The 21,405-nt window shown below is 40.6% G+C and overlaps 1 protein-coding gene across 1 annotated transcript in view; it reads left to right on the top strand.

The window, feature by feature from the left end:
• Nucleotides 1-1,345: 1,345 nt before the first annotated feature.
• The window catches only part of tecrl2a (trans-2,3-enoyl-CoA reductase-like 2a), a 55,256-nt gene continuing 35,196 nt past the window's right edge, over nucleotides 1,346-21,405 (top strand). Inside the window, exon 1 of the mRNA XM_084326474.1 lies at nucleotides 1,346-1,465. Within this exon, the coding sequence (XP_084182600.1) occupies nucleotides 1,442-1,465 (24 nt within the window). The 5' untranslated portion in view covers nucleotides 1,346-1,441. The remainder of the gene's footprint in view (nucleotides 1,466-21,405) is intronic.

Below are 21,405 nucleotides of genomic sequence, written 5' to 3'. Positions count from 1 at the left end.
AGAAACAGCCCAGCTGCTGCCTCGGGTGGAGTGGGCTCATCTTCTGCTGAGTGGGCAGCGTGCGCGGTAGAAGACAGAGGGGGGGTCTGTGTCATAACTCTTCCCCCACCAGGCAGGTGGCGCCTGGCCGGTGGTCGCGGTGGTGGAATGAGTTGTGGTAACCATTATTATCACAATGCCTCCCATGGCGGATGGTTTCTTTCTTGCACACACACACACACACATGCGCACACACACACACGTCATCTCTCTTTTTTCACGCGTTTTGCCATCTCTTCCTCTGTCATCCTGTCGCCCTCACCTCCTACCCCGCCTGAAAGGACCACAGGGGAAATTAGTTTTCGAGCTTCATTGTGTCATCCTCGATCCTTGATTTTTTTTTTTTTTTCTTTTTTTTTTTTTTTTACTTTAGACAAGGATGTAACTCTGGAGCATATCCTTGTAACTAAAATATTTATCAAAGAAACCCAATCAGTCAATCGATCAATCAATAAATCAATCGATTATCTCTTAGCCTATTAGGATGCTAGATCCTAATGTGAAACACTGTGATTTGCCATATCTTGCTATGCTCGCTCATGCCTGTATTTTTTATGTCCGTTCTATTTTATAATTTTTTGACTATTTTTAAACTGAATCATTTTAAACTATTTTTACTATTTGTGTTACTGAAAACTGTAAGCGGAGAGCCTATTGGGATGCTAGATCCTAATGTGAAACACTGTGATTCTACCTGTCTATCTTTTTATGCTCGCTTATGCCTGCATTTTTTGCTGTTGTGAAGCACTTTGAACTGCAACCTCTGTATGAAAAGTGCTATACAAATAAAGTTATTATTATTATTATCTCTCTATTTCTCTCTCTCTGTTGCTGGCAGACAGACAGTTGTGTGTTTTTATTGCAAATTGTACCATTATACCTGTCTCTCTCTCTCTCTCTCTCTCTCTCTCTCTAACTCTCTCTCTCTCTCTCTCTAACTCTCTCTCTCTCTCTCTCACTTTCTCTCTCTCTCAGAGTGACTGTTGTGCTTACTTACTCCCCAAAGTTTCCAGGGTAGGAAGAGAGAGAGAGAGAGTGAAGGAGAGAAAGAGAGAAAGAGAGAAAGAGAGAGAGAGAGAGAGAGAGAGAGAGAGAGGCAGTGAGAGAGAGTCCAGTTTCAGTGTCTGGTGATGCCCTTCTCGTCCACTTTCTCAGATGAATGGTGGGGAGAGAACGAGAGAGCGAGAGAGATGGGAAGGAGGGAGGACATAACAAGGGGTCAGTCCTGGGATTGCCACTGAGAGGAGAGGAGCTGATTATCTGCTGTATGTGTGTGAAGAGTGTGAGTGTAAGTGCGTGCGCGCGCGCGCGCGTGTGTGTGTGTGTGTGAGTGAGAGTGTGTGCATGTGTGTGAGGGCATTTTTCATCCGAGCACAGGACATCATCATAATTATCCATCAACATGAGTAGAACCACCTTCTTTGAGGTAAGTCTCCTGGGTCTTAGGTATATTCCTGTAAAGGTCGTTGTCAAGCTCAAACTCAAGCCAAAAAAGGGAATATTCCTTGGACTTTCTATATTGATATCTAAGAGCTTTAAAACTGCATTGTGTAGTTGTTCCTTTTTTCTTTTTCTTTCTTTTTCTTTTTCTTTTTTTTTCTTTTTCTTTTTCTTTCTTTTGGGGGGGGGGGGACCTCTACAATAATTAGTTACTAATTGTTTATAATCTTGACACAAATCCTAAGCATAGCCTTTTGAGACAAAGTGAACCAACATTGCCTTTGGAAGATGCTTTTATGGTAAATGTGGCGGGAGGGTAGGAACGCCACAACCAAACAGAACGTTTCTAGCTTCTAACAGTGTTCCAGCATTCCGGTTTCTCTCCCGTGACACGTGTTCAACACTAAAGGCGCGTCGTACTTTATTTCCACTTTTCATACGGTGCTGCTTAAACTTTCTATGTTGCAACTCACGGGGCCTCGTTTGAGAGCAAGTGCCTATTTATGTTAGCGCTACTCAGCAGAAGAGAGGGGAAAAACTGGGTCACAGACAATTACCACAACGTTCCATTTCTTTTAACGATGTTGATGCCGGGAGAAAAGGAATAATTTCTAGAAACGTCTTTGCCGTGAGAGCAGTATTACATCTAGCCTTTCATACACACACACACCACAAATATTCTAAGGCTATGGTCTTTGGGGGCGTATTGCCAAGAATATTAGAAGTGTGCTAGTTGGATATTTTGCTTTAACAAGATAACGATCATTCCCACGTGAATAGTTGTTTTTGTATATCTCTTGTAGTAGTGATTACTTTAAAAAGGATGGCAGGCAGGCAGACGGTGATCTCTTCAGTCGGCCAGGGGCCTCGTGTGAGTTGGTGAGACCCAATTGTGGAGCACAGAATTCCAGAGCCATGAAGAAAAGTGTAACGTTCCCTCTGAGACAGAAACTTCAGCACACCTCAGCTCAGCTCAGAACTCGGCAGAATCTGCACCTGGCTCGCTGATAACAAACTATCATTACACCTGGGTAAAACAGAGTCCATTCTCTTTGGATCAAATAACAAACTCAGCAAGACCGACGGCTTCTCAGTTACAGTGGGTGACAATATTGTCACAAGGAAAGATGAAATTACATACCTGGGTTCCATCCTAGAGGCAAATCTTTCCTGTGACAAAATGGCATCCAATGTAATCAAAAAAGTCAACCAACGAACTAGATTCTTGTACCGGATCTCCTCTCTGGTAAACAAGAACACCCTGAAGACTCTGGCAGGAGCACTCATTCAAGGGTACTATGACTATGCTTGCACCTCATGGTACCAAAGCACCTCAAAGGCGCTAAAAACAAGATTACAAACATCACAAAACAAACTGGTCAGACTACTACTATGGGGTGTAAAAAGTACCCAGAAATTATACTTAAGTGAAAGTATGGGTACTCTCTCAAAATCTGACTCAAGTAAAAGTCAAAGTATCTGGCTAAAGACACACTTGAGTAAAAGTCAAAAAGTCCTACTTTTAAATGTACTTAAGTACTAAAAAGTAAAAGTAATTTTTTTTAAAAGGGATAGACCAGGGGTCTCAAACTCATTCCATCGTGGGCCAAGTTTTCATTTTAACTACACATTGCACCAGGTGAGTTAGTTGAAGAGGTGAGCCAATTAGTGAAATCATCAGCTGGTGTTTAGGCAAGGCTGGAATGAAACCAAGCATACACTCTGCCCACAATGGAATGTGTTCTGCGATAGACAATGCTGAAATGAAAGAACAGAGGACACTTTTTTTGCATTAAAATGATTTAATGCACTTCTCCATTGAAGGTAAACTAACATGGATGTCATTCACATCACAGCATGAATAATATCACAATATTAAAGACCGAATACTGTAGTATCCTGAATAATATGACAATATTAAAAACATAATAATAATAATAATAATAATAATAATAATAATAATAATAATAATAATAATAATAATAATAATAATAATAATAATAATAATAATAATAATAATAATAATAATAATAATAATAATAATAATAATAATAATAATAATAATAATAATAATAATAATAACTTTATTTGTATAGCACTGTTTATACAGAGGTTGCAGTTCAAAGTGCTTCACAACAGTAAAAAATACAGGCATGAGCAAGCATAGCAAGGTATGGTAAATCACAGTGTTTCACATTAGGATCTAGCATCCTAATAGGCTCTCTATTCAGTAATACAAATAATAAAATAGTTTAAAATGATTAAGTTTAAAAATAGTATTTTTTTTTTAAATAGAACAGACATATAACAACAGTAAAAAATACAGGCATAAGTGAGCATAAAAATAAAAAATGTAAATAGCAATGTTACAGTATAAGATTGTTCAATCAGATGAAAATGGCCCAGTTAGGAGAATCAACTTTGGCTAGGTGGTGAGGTTCATGATGTACCTAACTGGAATGGTAAACAACTTTGCTAGATTTAGGTCAAAGGTCATCTTCTCCTCACAACAGAGCATCACTCCAACATCATAGAACCGACATATGAATTTCATTGGAAGTGTATGAAAGTAGGTAGGGTAAGAATATAGCAAGGTATGGTAAATCACAGTGTTTCACATTAGGATCTAGCATCCCAATAGGCTCTCTGTTTACAGTTTGATTCAGTAATAAAAAATAAAAAAAATAGTCAAGAATTATAAAATAGAACGGACATACAACAGGGTATTTAACATACAACAGCACAGTGTTTCACATTAGGATCTAGCATCCCAATAGGCTCTCTATTTACAGTTTGATTCAGTAATACAAATAATAAAAATAGTTTTAAATGATTCAGTTTAAAAATAGTCATCAGTAAGAAGTAAAAAGTGTGATAACCGACACATGAATTTGATAGGCAGTGTATAAAAGTAGGCAGTGTAAGAATAGTGCAGGTAAGTACAATTTGTGTCAGGATATCCCTGATGTTTCTATAATAATATTTCCCCTTGCCACTAGGTGGTAGCAGATATCTATCTTCAGATATTTGCCTGCATTACCCCACAGTGAAATGCCTGAGCAAAGAGAGTCTTTTAAAGATGTCTAGCGAGTTGGCTTCTCTGATGTTTTGGGGTAGTTTGTTCCACAGTTTTGGGGCATAGTTGATAAAGGCTGCATTACCGATCCTCTTTTGACTGTTTCTGGGAGCCTCTAGTAGTCCAAAAGCTGATGATCGCAGTGTTCTTGCTGGTGTGTAATTTATTAGTGTTGGCGATGTAGCTAGGTCCCTGTCCATTTAGAGCTTTGTATGTAAGGAGAAGGACCTTAAAGTCAATTCTAAATGTTACAGGAAGCCAGTGTAAAGCAGCTAAGACTGGACTAATGTGCTCTCTCCTTTTGGTTCTAGTTAGCAGTCGGGCTGCAGCGTTTTGGATTAGCTGAAGCCTCTCTGTGGTTTTCTTAGGGAGACCTGTGAAAAGTGCATTACAGTTGTCTAACCGGCTAGATATGAATGCATGAATTAGCTTCTCAGCATCGTTCTGATTAATAAATGGTCGTACTTTTGCTATATTTTTGAGATGGAAGAACGATGTTTTCATCACTTTGCTAATATGAGAATTGAAGTTCAGTTCTGAATCTATGATAACCCTGAGACTAGTGACCTCAGATTTGATCCAAGGGGTTAGTCCTCCCAGGTTCTTTATTAATGTTTCTTTTTTAGTTTTGGGACCAATAATTAGAATTTCAGTTTTGTTCTCGTTTAGTTTCAGGAAGTTCTTACTCATCCATTTATTTATTGCCAGTAAGCAGTCTGTAATGGAGCTAATCGCTGTATCATTTGGTTCAGCAGATATGTACAGTTGTGTATCATTCGCATAGCTATGGAAATCTACATTATGTTCTCTGATGATATCACCTAGCGGTAACATGTAAAGGGAGAAGAGTAAAGGACCTAAGCAACTCCCTTGTGCAACTCCATAGTTGTTGTCGTATATATCAGACATGTGATCTCCTAGTTTAACATAGAATTTCCTCCCTCTGATGTATGTTTTAAACCAGCCTAGCACATGTTCTGAGAAACCGACATGGTTTTCAAGACGATCAATTAGAATATCATGATCGATTGTATCAAATGCTGCACTGAGATCTAGTAGGATAAGGATGGAGATCTTATTCTCGTCAGAGTTTAGCCTGAGGTCACTGATTATTTTTGTGAGGGCAGTTTCAGTGCTATGATATTTTCTGAATCCTGACTGAAATTCTTCTAAGATGTTGTTTTCTTCAAGAAAGGAATTTATTTGAACTGAAACTATCTTTTCAAGTACTTTACTAATGAATGGTAGGTTGGATATTGGACGATAATTTGCCATTTCATTACTATCCAAGTTAGGTTTTTTTAGTAATGGCTTTACAACTGCTGTTTTAAAGGCATCTGGGAAAATACCAGTTCTAAGGGAAGTGTTTATGATATCTAGCACAGGGCTTGAAACATTAAACACCCGTTTGAAGAAAGCTGTAGGTATAGCGGGTCAATGTCTGAGGTGGAGGAGTTACATTCTGAAACAGTTTTGCAGAGTACATCTAATGTGATGCATGTGAATGTTCTCATGGTTACATTGTGCGGTTTGCTGCAATCAGATTTATTTCCATCATGAGTAATGCTGGCCCTGATCAAGGTTATTTTGTTGTTAAAGAATAGTGCAAGTTCTCCACACTTAACCGTTGATGACTGAGGAGGTGTAGGGGCAGTGTTGAGTAGTACATTAATAGTGGAAAAAAGGATTCTGGAGTTTCCAGCATTTTCTGTAATGATTTTAGAGAAGTAGTCTTTCCTTGCTAAGCGGATGGTTTTATTATAAGCAGTTAAAGCATCTTTGTATATATCACAGCATATGGTGGTTTTTGTTTTTCTCCATTTTCGCTCCGCTGCACGGCATTTCCTTTTTTCTTTGTTGACCGTATTATAGTTCAACCAGGGCGAGGCTCTGGTTTTCTTCTTTTTCGTTTTTAGTGGGGCGACAGAATTTAATATAGATGACAGTGCATCATTGAGATTTTCTACCATTTCATTTAGAGAGCTGTCATGATTGTGTGGTTCATGTAGTCTGATAAGATCAATGAACTTTGATTCAGCCTTGTCGTTTAGGAGCCTCTTTTGAACTATGATTTATTTTTTTGTTTTAGTAAGGGTTATTTGAGTATCAAAAGATATACAGTGATGGTCGGAGAGAGATAATTCAGTTATTGAGATATTATTTATGCTTAGCCCAGTTGTTGTTATAACTAAGTCTAATGTATTCCCAAGCCTGTGAGTTGCATTTGTTACGTGCTGTGTTAGGTCAAAGCTATCCAGTAGATTTTTTTGTTCTATAGTTTTGGAGTCTGTTTTCTTATTAAAATGGATGTTCAAGTCTCCATTTAGGATCACCTTATCATATCCGGTAACACATAGTGAGATCAGTTCAGAGAGCTCCTGTATAAATATTGGTGAGTGTCTAGGCGGGCGGTATTGTGACGAGCTCAATGGCAAGATATTCCATCGACATGAACTCGCCTAGTTCTGTGATTCTAAACAAGAGTTTTGAGGAGAAAATTGCTGCAACTCCTCCCCCCCTTCTATTTTTTCTGGGTATTTGAAGAACATTATAGTCTGGTGGACAAGCTTCTATCATTATTGATGTAGCTGTGTCATTATTTAGCCATGTCTCTACTAGGCAGATGCAATCTAAGTTATTTTCTTTAATCAGATCATTTACTAAAAAAAAATTATTATTCAGTGATCTGACATTTAGGAGGGCTAATTTTATTTGTTGGACTTCTTTAGAGGAGGTCTGCTTTGGCTTGACCTTGATGGCCCTGAGGTTAATAGCAGGTAAACGCATTGATGGCGTATATTTTTCACCATGCCATTGGCTGGTTATGATTACCGGTATGTTTTGAGAGATGGCATGGCAGTTGTACTAAACTGTACTGTACTCAAGTGCTTTCGGGGACATTTGATCAGACGAGATGGCCTTGTGTGATATGGGGGGGGGGGGGACGCCTTGTGCTGCTGCTGCACCTCGTGGCAAGATTGTGTCCTTCGTGAGTATCTCTCGTGCTGGTATGAGTTTGATATCCTTGGAGGCCATTAAGGCATGACGCATGTTTGCTGCTAGAAGCCTCGAACCTAAGCGATTTGGGAAGAAGCCATTTCTTTGAAAGCGTTCTGGGTCATTCCAGAAAACATTGAAATTGTCAATGAATTTCAGGCCGTGTATAAGACAGGCAGACCCTAACCATGAATTAAAATTTAGGAGTCGACTAAAGGCTTCTTGTCCTCTGCGAAAGCATGCAATTGGTCCACTGATGGACACATCAGTGTCTATGTACACAGACTGATGTTTGTCTAGTGTGTTCATTAAACGTGTGAAATGCTCTTTCAAAGTCTCTGTGCCCGTCTTCTTTCGCAGGATGTCAAGTTGTAGTTGTAGATCCAGAGTAAATGACAATTTTTGTTATAATGGTGTATCCTGAATAATATCACAATATTAACCACAGCATACTGGAGTACCCTGAACAATATCACAATATTAAAGACAGAATACTGGAGTACCCTGAATAATATCACAATATTAACCACAGCATAATGCCGATCTGACTGTCTATTCTTCTGATAGCAGGTGTTTAATCAAAGATCCCCACTTTCTAGTGTTGCACAAGGACCAATCAGCATGGGTATGGGCGGGCTCATTTTCCATTGATGGGGATTTGATTGGCTGTTTACCTGCGGTCGCAGGATTAATAACGTTAACGTTAGTTCGGCCAGATAAACAATTCAAATATACTAATTAAAATGGTTGGACCTGCGAGATTTGTACTTTGTACTTTGTAGGTTTGCATTTTAAATGTAAGGAGTAAAAAGTATGTTTTTTTTCTCTGAAATGTAATGGAGTAAAAGTACAAAGTATACAAACCTAATAATACTTGAGTAAAGTACAAATCCCCAAAAACAGTACTTAAGTATTGTAACGAAGTACAATTACTCAAGTACTTTACACCCTACTTGACCTTACTCCTAAAACCCACCTCACCCCTGCCCACTTTGACTACCTAGGATGGCTTAGAGTAGACGGCAGAGTACAGCAACTTGCAATGGGCCTGGTCTACAAGATACACTACACCACACAGGTACCCATGTACATGTCGAAATACTTCCCAAAGGTCAGTGAATACCACGCCCACAACACCAGAGGGAGTTCCACAAATCATGTGCAACCCAGATTCGGCACAAACAAGGGACTAAACACATTACGCAATTATGCCACAACAATGTGGAACACCCTACCCACAGCCGTAAAAAGATGTGAATCCCTACCCACATTAAAAACCGCTCTTAAAGAGCACCTACGGTAGGCTTCAATTCGAAACTGGCCACCGTAAATGTCCAACCCCCCCCACCCCCTCCTAATAGACAGTCTCCTCCCCACCGTATATTCTTTCCCCACCATATGTATATTTTTTCTCCCGCCCACCCACCCCCTCCTAATGTACAGTCTCCTCCCAATCATATGTATATATTCTCTGTTAGGATCTATGGGTAACAGTACTGTATATTTGCATATTGTATATGTCACAAATGTAACAGTACTATACCTGTATGTCATGTATGTCCCTATGCCATAAATGGCATGATGTCATGTATGTTGTGTATGTCATAAATGTCACTATGAATTGAAAATGGGGGACCCTGATGTAAACAAGACAAATGTCTTTCTCTGGTCTGCATCCCCTTAACAATTGTGTGTATTGAGCCGTACTGTATTGTACCCATTCTACAATCTATTAAATAAAGTTTTCATTCATTTATTCACCTTACTGTCATTAGTAGTAGTAGTAGTAGTAGTAGTAGTAGTAGTAGTAGTAGTAGTAGTAGTAGTAGTGGTAGTGGTAGTGGTAGTAGTAGTAGTAGTAGTAGTAGTAGTAGTAGTAGTAGTAGTAGTAGTAGTAGTAGTAGTAGTAGTTTTATTCAGTCATCACACAATACAATATGCACAATCATTCAACAATCTTTGATTTGGCAGTGACTGAAAAGGTACAGACTGAAGCATAATGCTTATACATGCCTGTCCTATATTCTTAAAAAAATTAAGACTCAAACAGTATTCTAAAAGAAAATAACAAAAAAGAATTATTCACATTTGTAATCTTCAAAAATAGCTATAATTTTTTTTTTTTTTTAACCAAAAGCAAATGACTAATTCTTAAATGTATATCAGCATTATTTGTTCCACAAGTTAACCCCAACAATAGAAATACACCTCCTTTTAATCCCTTTGTTAGCTCTTTGAACAGTAAATTTACATTAATTTACTGTGGTGATTAGTTTCAGCATTCCTTGATTTTGTAGTTGCCATGGATGTCGCTTGGCAGGGGCTAGCATGTCTGCTAGTGATTCATTGTGGTAATCAACAAGTAGAAGGTAAATTAATACGAGTGCAACAGGCCTGTCATCCCAGGCTAATGTATAGGTGTGGGATTTGCATCATGTTCCCAGCTGTTTGTTACATACAAGCCACATGCCAGGTTCTCATAGCTCAGTGGACAGTTAGCCTATAGGCTACTCACTTGAGTGTCATTGCAATTAAATGCAAAGACGGTGAACCCGAGTGTAAATTAGTCAGTGGGTCTATTACAGTAGGTATTTTCACAGAATTGCTTAAGTATTAAATGTTGTCATAAAGGGTTAAGATTTGAAACGTTTGTTTTGTTAGTACATCATGTTATGTCAAGCAATTACTTTCTAACACTGGCCGCCATTGAGTGTTAGAAAGTAATTGCTTGACATAACATGATGTAACATTAGGTTTGATCCGACTTCAGGACTGCCTCTTCAGACCCCCCCCCCCCAAAGTGCATCAGCACTTTACTCAACCCTCAAAGCATGCTGGGAAGGGCCTTGTCCATCATTACTTGTATATATTTACAGTGGGGTGGGGGGTTATGGCAAATTTAGGGTAGGTGGTCAAAGGACAGCACACAGAAATCAACTGAGTGCTTTATTGATTTATCCCCCTCTGACTGAAAAGAGAGCTGATTTACAACAAAGATTCTGTCCGGCACTGGAGGAAAGAATGGACTCATCACAACCATCTGTCCTAGAGGCTAAGTAATGGGGTGGGCAGCCAAAACCTGCCTCTAAGCAGTTCATACGCTATCATGGTCAATTAAGTTATGGTTTTAACGTAATGAGTCTCAAGATCGGGCCATTATGTTTATCAGCTTCTAGGATTAGCACTGCTCTTAAGCCCCAGAGAGATGACTTCTCCCCCTCCCTCTCTTGCATTTGATGATGAAAGTGTTAGGACTCTGTGACAGGTGGGCTCAAATGCACAACACGGGAGACGGCATAATGTTCAACCCCATAGGGCATTTAATAATACGCCAAAAAGGAGAAAAAACAAGTGCTGTGTGTGTGCGTCTTTTAGCCTGGCGGGCGGATGACCATGGTCGGTGGAGAGCACTGGGGTTTGTGAAATAACAAAGACGCAAAAACATCTTTACGGGAAACAATGTAGAGGATACTTGCCTGGCCATTCTAAGGCTGCGGTTACATTAAAGGGAAACAACAACGTTTCATCAGGAAGATCTGACACTGATGAACGGAGACAGAGGTATATTGTAGTGTAGCGTGGTGATTAGAAGACAGGTGCGGAGCCTCCATCCGTCAGCGTGATTTATTTTACCTGTGCCGATTGCACGCCCGTAGAGCACGCACCGAAGTGCAGGGGGTGTGTGAGACAGACACGGAGGGTGAGACAGACACGGAGGTGCGTGGCGGTGGTACAGAGGGTTGTGGAGGTGAAACCGTAACAGAAAGGGGGCATGCGACAAAAAGGGCAGTGGGTGGTATCTGCTTCGAAAAACTGGCCTTGGTGTGTGGAATTGAAAGGCAATGAATGCATGAGTCTGTCGGAATGGGAATTGGACCAATATGTTACAAAACAGAGACGTGTCCTTTAAAGCTGTTCAGAAGTTTTCTTTGTCCTCCTGGTTCTGTCATTCTCGTGCACACACACACACACACACACACACACACACACACACACACACACACACACACACAACTACGTGGCCATGGTATGACCAGCGGCATCAGCAGCAGCACCTGCCTCCCCATGGGATGTAGAAAGACATCTTAAATAATTAGGTTTACAAGGGCGCAGCTACACTGAGGAAATGGTGAACATTCACCACCGTAAAGCAATTCGCTAGGTTGGCAGAGCTGGTGGAAGTCTCTGTCTGTGTGTGTGTGTGTGTGGGGGGGGGTATACAAGCAAACAAGCATACAAGCATACAAATATATGGTGGAGAGGTCATTGTCCAGTCTTTCTTTCTCTCTCTCTCCCTCTCTCTCTCTCTCTCTCTCTCTCTCTCTCGCTCTCTCTCTTTCTCTCTTTCACACACACACACACACACACACACACACACACACACACACACACACACACACACACACACACACACACACACACACACACACACACACACACACACACACACACACACACACACACAGCTGTGCACTCAGCAAATCTTTAAGCATATATCCATTAGCAGGTTATTACGCTGCCCGGCGAAGGGAGCCCATTTAGTTGAGGACAGCTCTGCTGAACAGCACAGTGCTTTCAGGGTAAATTGTAGCCTGCCACACCCACCGGCCTCTCTGCATAATATGCCGTAGATCACCACTGACACAGTCTAATTAAGATTAAAAAGATCCGTGCTTTAGCAACCTGCAAAGGAGAGACCAACACATCCCTGGACTCAGCTTCTGTTCTCATTGAAAGCGTTTGATAGGAACAGAATGGTCCACTGATGAGACCAGAGGTACAGGGTTTGACCTGTGGTGCCTCCCTTGGCATTATAGTTCAGTTTCAACAACTGTCTGTGTGAGACATTGGGCCCATGGGGAGCCTTGTCAGTTCAAAACCTTATGTAAGTACTGCTTGTCTTTGGTCTATAGTTATTTGCCTCTGTACTTGTCTCGTTCCCGGACACATACACCTCCACACTGTTTGGAACATATTAAGCACAACTGCAAACACGCTTAAATCATGATGAGACTAATAACGTACGTTTTCATTTAACTATCAGTCGGTGGAAAAGGCCAACATCGTTGTATGAAACATGGTTAGTCTATGTTAATCAATACGCTGAGTGAACAGTCATCTGCTTGTATTCCAACATGGGCTCCAGTTGCACCGATTTAGGACTTGAGTGCGTGCGTGCGTGCGTGCGTGCATGTGTGTGTGTGTGTGTATGGATCCAAACTTCCTGGGTTACAAGAAGAAAGCAAGTGGAAAGCTGGACAGCCACGCCCCGGGATTCGGGGTGTGGTCTGATTGGCCAGACCTGAATGACCTATGCCGCTGGTCCAACGTGGCCCTGGAGTGGGTGGGGCCGGACTCAGACGCTGTTAATGTTTCTGAGGAGATCATCTCTGACCCTACCATCTCCGTGAAGGCCACCATTGACATCTGTGGAACGTGGCATGAACTGCCACTTACCAATGCCCGTGGCCATCTCATGTCGGCACAACAACAACGCCAACGTCAACACTGGACTGAGCTTAAACTGCAAGGGAAGCTTGCCTGTCTCCCTGCCGCTGACCACTCTGTCTCGCACGCAGTTTAAATTTTTTTTGCTATTGATGAGAGCATCATCATTTTCACTTTAAAAGCTAGGCTACAGGTTTTACCATCGATGCTCAACCTTTCCATCTGGTTCCCTGGCAGACATAGCCCACACTGCATACACCATGGTCACGAACAGACAACAGAAACCATGTCTCACATACTCAATGGTTGTCATTAGAGATGCTCGATATTGGCTTTTTTACCGATACCGATATACCGATATTGTCCAACTCTTAATTTCCGATACCGATATCAACCGATACCGATATATGCAGGGTTTCCCCCCCCAAAAAACGGAATTATTTCAGGTAATTAACATTACATATCTCTTGTTGTGGAATTAACACAACATTATGCATACTTTTGACAATAAATAAAATCAGAATTTGTTCTTACTTGCTTGCCTGGGTAAATAAAGGTTATAGAAATGTAAAAAGAAAAAAAAGAAAAAAAAATTGAAAACCGATACCGATATTTTCCGATATCACATTTTAATGCCGATATCGGCCGATAATATCGGTAGGCCGATAATATCGGACATCCCTAGTTGTTATGCATACAAAGGGCTCTACATCTGTAGGCATGATAGGATTGTGGATCTGATTGCAGACAGTGTCAGTTCCACACTCGGGTCACCTGCAACAACATATAAGCTGTATAAGCACACCAGTGTGAAGCCATTATGCTCAATCTGTGTAGGGACAATTCACTGTTCTCTGATATTTCAGCAAACTCCCCCGATGTTGTTGTTGTTAATGAGAATAACAGAGAGGTTCTCATCCTAGAAGTTGGCTCCATGTTTGACTACAGTCTAGACTCTAGTCTAGAGGAAGCCTTTACAACCAAAATGTTAAAATATCAACTGTTAGACCATACCATATCACAACTCGGCTACAACTGTAAACTTTTAGTCTTCATATTTGGAAGCCTGGGTCATGTCCATAAGTTGGGTGTTAGAGGCCTTCAGATGGCCGGTCTTCCTAAGAGAACAGCCAAACAATTAGCAAGATATTGCTCAGTGTCAGCAAATATTGGCAGCCGGGCAATTTGGAGAAGACGCTGCTATCTGTATCCATGAGCTGTGTGTTGATTGTCAGGTTCATCATCCATGTGTGTGTGTAACTTTGGTTGCCATCGTCAATTTGGGCACGACGAATAACCCACAATGTACAAGTGCACTGATAATATTCGTGTCCTTTAAACATTGTCTTTATGTGGACATAAATAAAGATTCTAAATGTGTGTGTGTGTGTGTGTGTGTGTGTGTGTGTGTGTGTGTGTGTGTGTGTGTGTGTGTGTGTGTGTGTGTGTGTGTGTGTGTGTGTGTGTGTGTGTGTGTGTGTGTGTGTGTGTGTGTGTGTGTTTGATTGATTGAATTGATTGAAAAGTTTATTAACAGATTGCAGAATGGGTACAGTACAGTACAGCTCAATACATACAATTGTTAACCTGTTCCACCCCAGGTGAAAATCTGCATAAAATGTATACCTAGGTAAATGGAATATTGCTCCACTTCTACAAGGGCTATTTGCATATTCTTGGTATCTAGGAACATCTATGTATTCTCAGTGTCAGAAATATTGTGTCTATTACTAGGCTTGCTTAAATTCTGATGAAACAAAGGAAAATATGAATTATAATTTTTCTTTTCATCTTTGACAGTGAATAAAACCATGATAATAATGACCAAACTTAAAAAACTGCCACTGAGCTCATTCAGTACCCTGTTGAGATCATGTGTACAAAAGATCTAAAAATTAATAAAGGGAAGATGATCAAATTGAAGGTTTTGTATATACAGTACTGAATTCTCCCATCCGGACCAATGCAATTTGAAATATTATTATAGAATATAGAATATATGCTTATACATTACCTTATTATAGCCAATTCGCACATTTATATATATATACATATAGTATCTTTCAAATGGCCGAGTTCAATTTGGATATAGTATCACCAGGCGTGCATAATAACATATACTGATATTTAATGTAATCGACTGTACTTTTTTATTTCTCCCACAGTGTAATCATTTTGTAACTAATTTCAGATCTAATTATTCCTACATGATTACAATAGTGTGGAGAAACTGACTGCATTTCAATATTTGTCAAAAACGTTACCTTTTGTAGCTTATTATCGCGAATCATAACAATTATTGATATGATTCATTCAGAACGCTGAACTTTGAACCACCATAGCGGACCACAGGAAGTGTAGATTGGAGAAATTCCAACACTGGCAGATAGCTAGCGAGGTCCTCTTCAAAATATTCCAATTCCGATCGTTCAACATTTTCATTTCCGCTTCCGGGTCAAAAACGCGAGTGGAAAATAAAAACTTAAAATGATATAAACTCACTTTTAACCTATTGCTAAACTATTGCCAACCTAACGTTTTACATTCTACATGTATTTGTGACATAGTAGTGATAATAATACTTGAAAACGTTTGATTTTAAAAACGTTAATTTATTGCATCACTCATAAAAATATTAATATATGATAATAATGTCAAAAAGGGGTCAGTACTGTCCCCGTGGGGTGGAACAGGGGATGCAGACCAGAGAAAGACTTTCGTCTTGTTTACATCAGGGTCCCCCATTTTCAATTCATCATAACATATATGACATACATGACATACAGATAGACATCTGCTACATCTATACATTTATGACATATCAGATTTGCAAATACAGTACTGTTTGTGATACAAAAGTGTCCAGAAAAAGAGTGTATATACATTTGACGTAGAAACTGTACATTGTAGGAGGTTGGGTGGGTGGGGTGGGGTTGGGTGGGTGGGTAAGGGCTGTACATTGGAGGTGGGGGGGGGGGGGGTGGTTGACTAGGGGACACACACACATTTTACACTGTACATTGGAATACTGACAAAGCCTTACTTGGTCATTTACTGTACAACTAGGTTAGGACATTTGTAGGGGCCAGTTTCGAATTGCAGTCTCACGTAGGTGTTTTTTGAGAGTGTTTTTGAAAGTGGGTAGTGATTCACATTCCTTTACAGCTTTAGGTAGGGTGTTCCACATTGATGTGGCATAATTTCTAAACGTGTTTAGTCCCTTGTTTGAGCCGAATCTGGGTTTTACATGATTTGTGGAGCTCCCTCTGTGTGTGTGTGTGTGTGTGTGTGTGTGTGTGTGTGTGTGTGTGTGTGTGTGTGTGTGTGTGTGTGTGTGTGTGTGTGTGTGTGTGTGTGTGTGTGTGTGTGTGTGTGTGTGTGTGTGTGTGTGTGTGTGTGTGTGTGTGTGTGTGTGTGTGTGTGTGTGTGTGCGCGTGCGTGCGTGTCCTGACATTTGTGTGTACCAATACTTAGTTTGTGTCAGTATACACACTGTGCCGTGCAGTTACACAATGATTATATGAACCTTGAAGTACAGTTTATATTAAGGAATACAATGATGTTTTGGCCAATAAAAAATACTACTAAACTACTGAACTAATTGTATCTTTTTAATTTATTTTTGAGTCAGTATGATTCATGTTAGACTGCGTAAAATAAGCATTGTTTATACAACTATAAACGATTTTCATGAATGAAGATAATTTTTGTTGGTTATTATTACATAATGCACCATATTATTAAAGAACCCCCCCCCCCTAAATTATTATTATAATTACAGCTGTTTCGATCCCTACACTGTCTATGGGCAGCATAATAATTACGGTATAGATTACCATTTCAGTTGACCCATGCGTTCTGGACGAGGATAAATCAGACGATGACACGAGAGAAATTCCTTGTCTTCTAATTAAAGAGCAACATCTCAGGCCAAGATTGTTCCTTTACTTGATGTCAGTGTTATAGTACTTGAGTCCTGGACTGATTTTCAGGACCCGTGACTCGACCTGGACTTGAGCACTGATGACTCGGACTTGGACTTGTTAATTGAAAAATACAGTAGTTATTTAACTTTTTTTTATCTTTTTTGTAATAGGTCCTAATCATATGGCAAAATATATTTATGGCTAGTGCATTTGTTTAGCTATTGTGTCACAAAGTAAATAACCGCTGTGTCATTTATGTTTAATGTAGACCTTTTTTTATTTGTATGTCAGCTCTTTGACTGCCAGAGTGGAGTGGACTCAACCTTGATGAGTTGGACTCGGACTCGAACTAGGGTAATGGGGACTTGACTCGGACTCAATATTTAGTGACTCGACTACAACACTGCTTGATGTTGATGTCAATCCTCTTCTAAGTCCAGGGCCCTGTTCCTCGTACCTGGCTAACTGAGTTAGCTGGATAATTTTCAGCATAGCTTGACTTAAGCCAGACCTTTCCGTTCCCCGACGTCGGATTGTCTAAATCGCCATGGTAACAGATCCGAAAGTTTGAACCTGGCGAGGGCAGAGTTTAGTTCAGTTAGCTGGATAACCCATGGCCACACTGTTATGGTTTGTAACCGACCTCAAACGCAACGGCACAGACAGGAAGTTCAGAGTTAGCCAAATGCTAGGGCGTATTTATTTACAGAGTCAAAAGAAGGATAAAGTACAATAATCAAACAAACGGGGAGACTGCCTTCGGCAGAGTCATCTGCCGCTCTGCAGAATCCTCCTGGTGATAGTGGTGGGGAATTGGCATGTGACGTTGTAGCGGCTCTGCAGATACTCCCAGCAGATAGTGGTGGGGAATTGGCATGTGACGTTGTAGCGGCTCTGCAGATACTCCCAGCTTTCACTCAAGGTGGAAAACGGAGAGAGAGAGAGATATCAGAAACAGTCCAACGAAACACAGAGGCAGTGTGGTTCCCTCCTCCCTAGCTGGGTCCAGAACCAATTGACAGTGACAGTCCTCAGTGTTCCCCACAACACACAATTTAGCCGAGTTAGTGCAACAAAACGAAGTCTTCAGTGTCTCTTCTAAGACACACAATCAGAATAATCCAGAGGGGTTTGGTTCCACTCACCCAAGCGCAACGCGTAAAGCGGGCAAAACGAGGCGCAGCTCCAAACAGGGAACAAGGTTCTCCACAGCGGTTCTCCACAGAAAGGTCCTGGAGAGAAAGTAGACCAGGAACAGCAACGGGGAAAAGCAGGCAAATGCAGTTGTATTCCAGAACGACCCGACAACGATAGAAGGAAGGTCCTGGTATATAAAGCCCTCTGGGGCGCTAATCACAAACTATGACAGCTGCGTGATGAAAGTGGCAATCGTTCAAAAAGCGTGTGGCGGGGAATGCACCAATCAGCACCATACCTCAGGAGAGCGTGTGGCGGGGAACCAACCAAACCTCACACACACCCTCGCAAAGAAATGCCAGCTCGCTTCCTGAAATAATTCTCACAGTCTAGATCCCATTATACCATTCTGAATTATGTTTTTGTGCTTCGTTTTTCTAGAGGGGGCTTTTGAAATGTAAAATAATAGACCTTAATGCTGATAATAAATCATATTCAGCCTATGAATTTACTTTGTCCTATATAATGCACATCATATTTATACGGATACGGCGCTCGCGATCGCGACACACAGTTATTTTAATAACGGACTAAACGGATAATTGCAAATGTGAATCCCACAGGGATATTTTTAATGAATGAAACCTATCGGGCGTTTGGCTCTGATTAGTTTAATATTCTTCGCTGTGTACTTGCTTAACGGAGCGCCCGGAATTCAAGCATACATTGAAGCGTCTATGCATAGATTGTGGATATGAATTATGAGGAATCTGAATCTGTGGATTGTTTAATTGTATCAGTGTCACTGTGACAGTGTCACACGTTATTGTGATATTGTAACTGGGTTTAAAATATATGAAGAGATGCGCTGTTTGATGGATTTGATGACGTGACGTGACTTGATCAATTGAATGAGCCGTTGACGTTTTTGATGAATGAATTTGAGAAAATGCATTTATATTTTCAAGCACTGTTATCTGATGATGAACATGAGGTGTCACTGGTATAAACCAAAGGTTAATCAATTCAATGCATGTATGGATTATGTCCAAAACAGATTAAAACCTGATTAATAGTGTAACTGCAAGCCTCCCTCCAAGCCTCTCTTTGGGAACCATGTATAATATAGTACATAATACCTAAGCAGTACAGATATCCTCATAATATATTAATATATTTTTTAATATATATATTTGTATCAATTAGATATACTATTTGGGCTTGTTTTTATCCTTATTCTGAAAGAGTTGAACTAATTATTTTCGCTAGCAAGATTATTCATTCCATTAAGCCTACTGCCAGCAGACACATTTAAAGAAATATAATCTGATTGATTGGGGTAATGAGGGACTTAAATTTGCCTATAGATTATGCATTTAACTTGTCGGCGAGGCTATTGAGCCGTACTGTATTGTACCCATTCTGCAATCTTGTTAATAAAGTTTTAAATCAATCAATCAATCAATGCCGTTAGAAAATCAGGATTTCTGCGATCGACACCTGCTGTCTTTTCAACTGAGGCGGCCGCGCGCAATTATCCTGAGTATCAAGTCTGGTTCAAATTAACGAGACTGAATCAGCGTTCAAGGAACACGGAAAGCCCGGATTCAAACATTGGGTTAATTGAATCTGGATAATGGGACTTTTGATCGACTTAGTTGAACCAGGTACGGGAAATAGGGCCCAGGTTTACTCCATCTCAAATGTACAACCTATGAACCTTTTCCCCTTTTCCCAATCATATAATGGATAGTGGATGGAGACCGTCTTTATAGCTCACTCTGAGAGCAATGGGATGACTTTACTGCACACTTGAGGCATTGGTACTTGTTGTGAAGGGCCAGATTAAACCGAATATATATATTTATTTATATATATATATATTTAAGTGTATTTGTATATTCTCTAATATTCCCTGATATCCCTTGTATATTCCTTGTACAATATGCATTGAATATCCATTCTAGCCTACTGAACATCCCATAATAGTCTCCATTCTACTATTGGTCGAGACCTTGGTGCCAGGCTGCCATACCCCTCAGACCCAGTTCAAACGTACCGCTCGACATGTACGAACAAGTCCTAGTTCCGCGTAGGAATTTGGCTACCGCACCACTAATGGGACTATTTGTTCATAGTGCGTATATATACTGCGCTACTAAAGTAGGACTTTCTTTTCAGTCCAGTTTCTTACCCTCCAATAGAGTCACAGACGTAAAGCCTCCCCGCGATGCCACGTGTGGGAGTAAGGCCAAGTTCGGCCTACCATCGGTATTGAGACATCGTGTATATTAATATTTGAATAGTCATATTTGGCACTATATCGTCGAGTTGGACGTAGTCTATTAAGCTAATAATAGTCTGTTAATATATAGTGCTTCGTGCGGTGAGAATACTACCGTGGTCAGTACCCCATCGTTTCGGGCAGAGAACTGGCTGCTTACCCAGGGTGGTTGACCCTATGTGAAGCTGCACCCGAGGAGCCCCAGAGCCGACGAGCGAGTGGACCTGTATACCGGATTATTCTACCGACGACAGCCCGCCTTCCCAGGCACGGATTATGCTTTGGATACTTTGATTATTCTATGGATAAAGACCCCCGACACTACCGTGTGTTGGAACCCCCCCCCCCTGGAGAGGACGCAAGGTGAGGAGACGCTCTGCAAGACGAGGTCTCTCCACATCTCTCCCCCGTGGACCGGAGAGAGCCGGCCCACAAAGAGTCCACCTGCTTTCATCTGTGGTCCAAGGATCGCCGGCGCATTGAACGGCACTACAGTGGGTTCACCTGGGATACCCTTGGCCGGACGAGGCAGCTGGATTCTACCCCCCCCCCCCTCCTACTCCTGTCGGCTTACAAGCGACCGGATTAACCCCCTCTAGTGTATCCAGCCTATAATCATTAAAGTATCATTGCTGTTATTCCTTAACTATTCCAGGTCGTATATTTACCACCTGCGCCTTCAGAGATTGGACATTATCTATTGATATACCGACGAATACTCCTTGCCATAAAAGTGCATACTATTTCAATTCATAAATGTAATTAAGTGATTAAGTGTTTATTCTACACACCATCGCTGTGTAGGAAATAAAGACCTGTTTCTAATTCGTACATTTGTGTTGGATCCGTTTCATCTACGTGAGAGTGTTCATGATAATATATTTATGCCGTGTACTGGGTGGCCGAATATTAAGTACAAAGGTAGTGGTAGTAAGTATCATATCTAGTAATACAGTCAGGGAATTGTACCCCTCAGTTACAATTGGTCCTTCGAGCCGGAGGGTAATTAGTGTAATATTAATATAGTGTTATTAATATTGAAATGGCCTATGATGAAC

This window comes from Notolepis coatsorum (genome assembly GCF_963971535.1).
Source record: "Notolepis coatsorum genome assembly, chromosome: 12".
NCBI lineage: Eukaryota > Metazoa > Chordata > Actinopteri > Aulopiformes > Paralepididae > Notolepis > Notolepis coatsorum.
The sequence above is the reverse complement of the archived record's forward strand: the minus strand, read 5'-3'. Positions and strand labels throughout refer to the sequence as shown.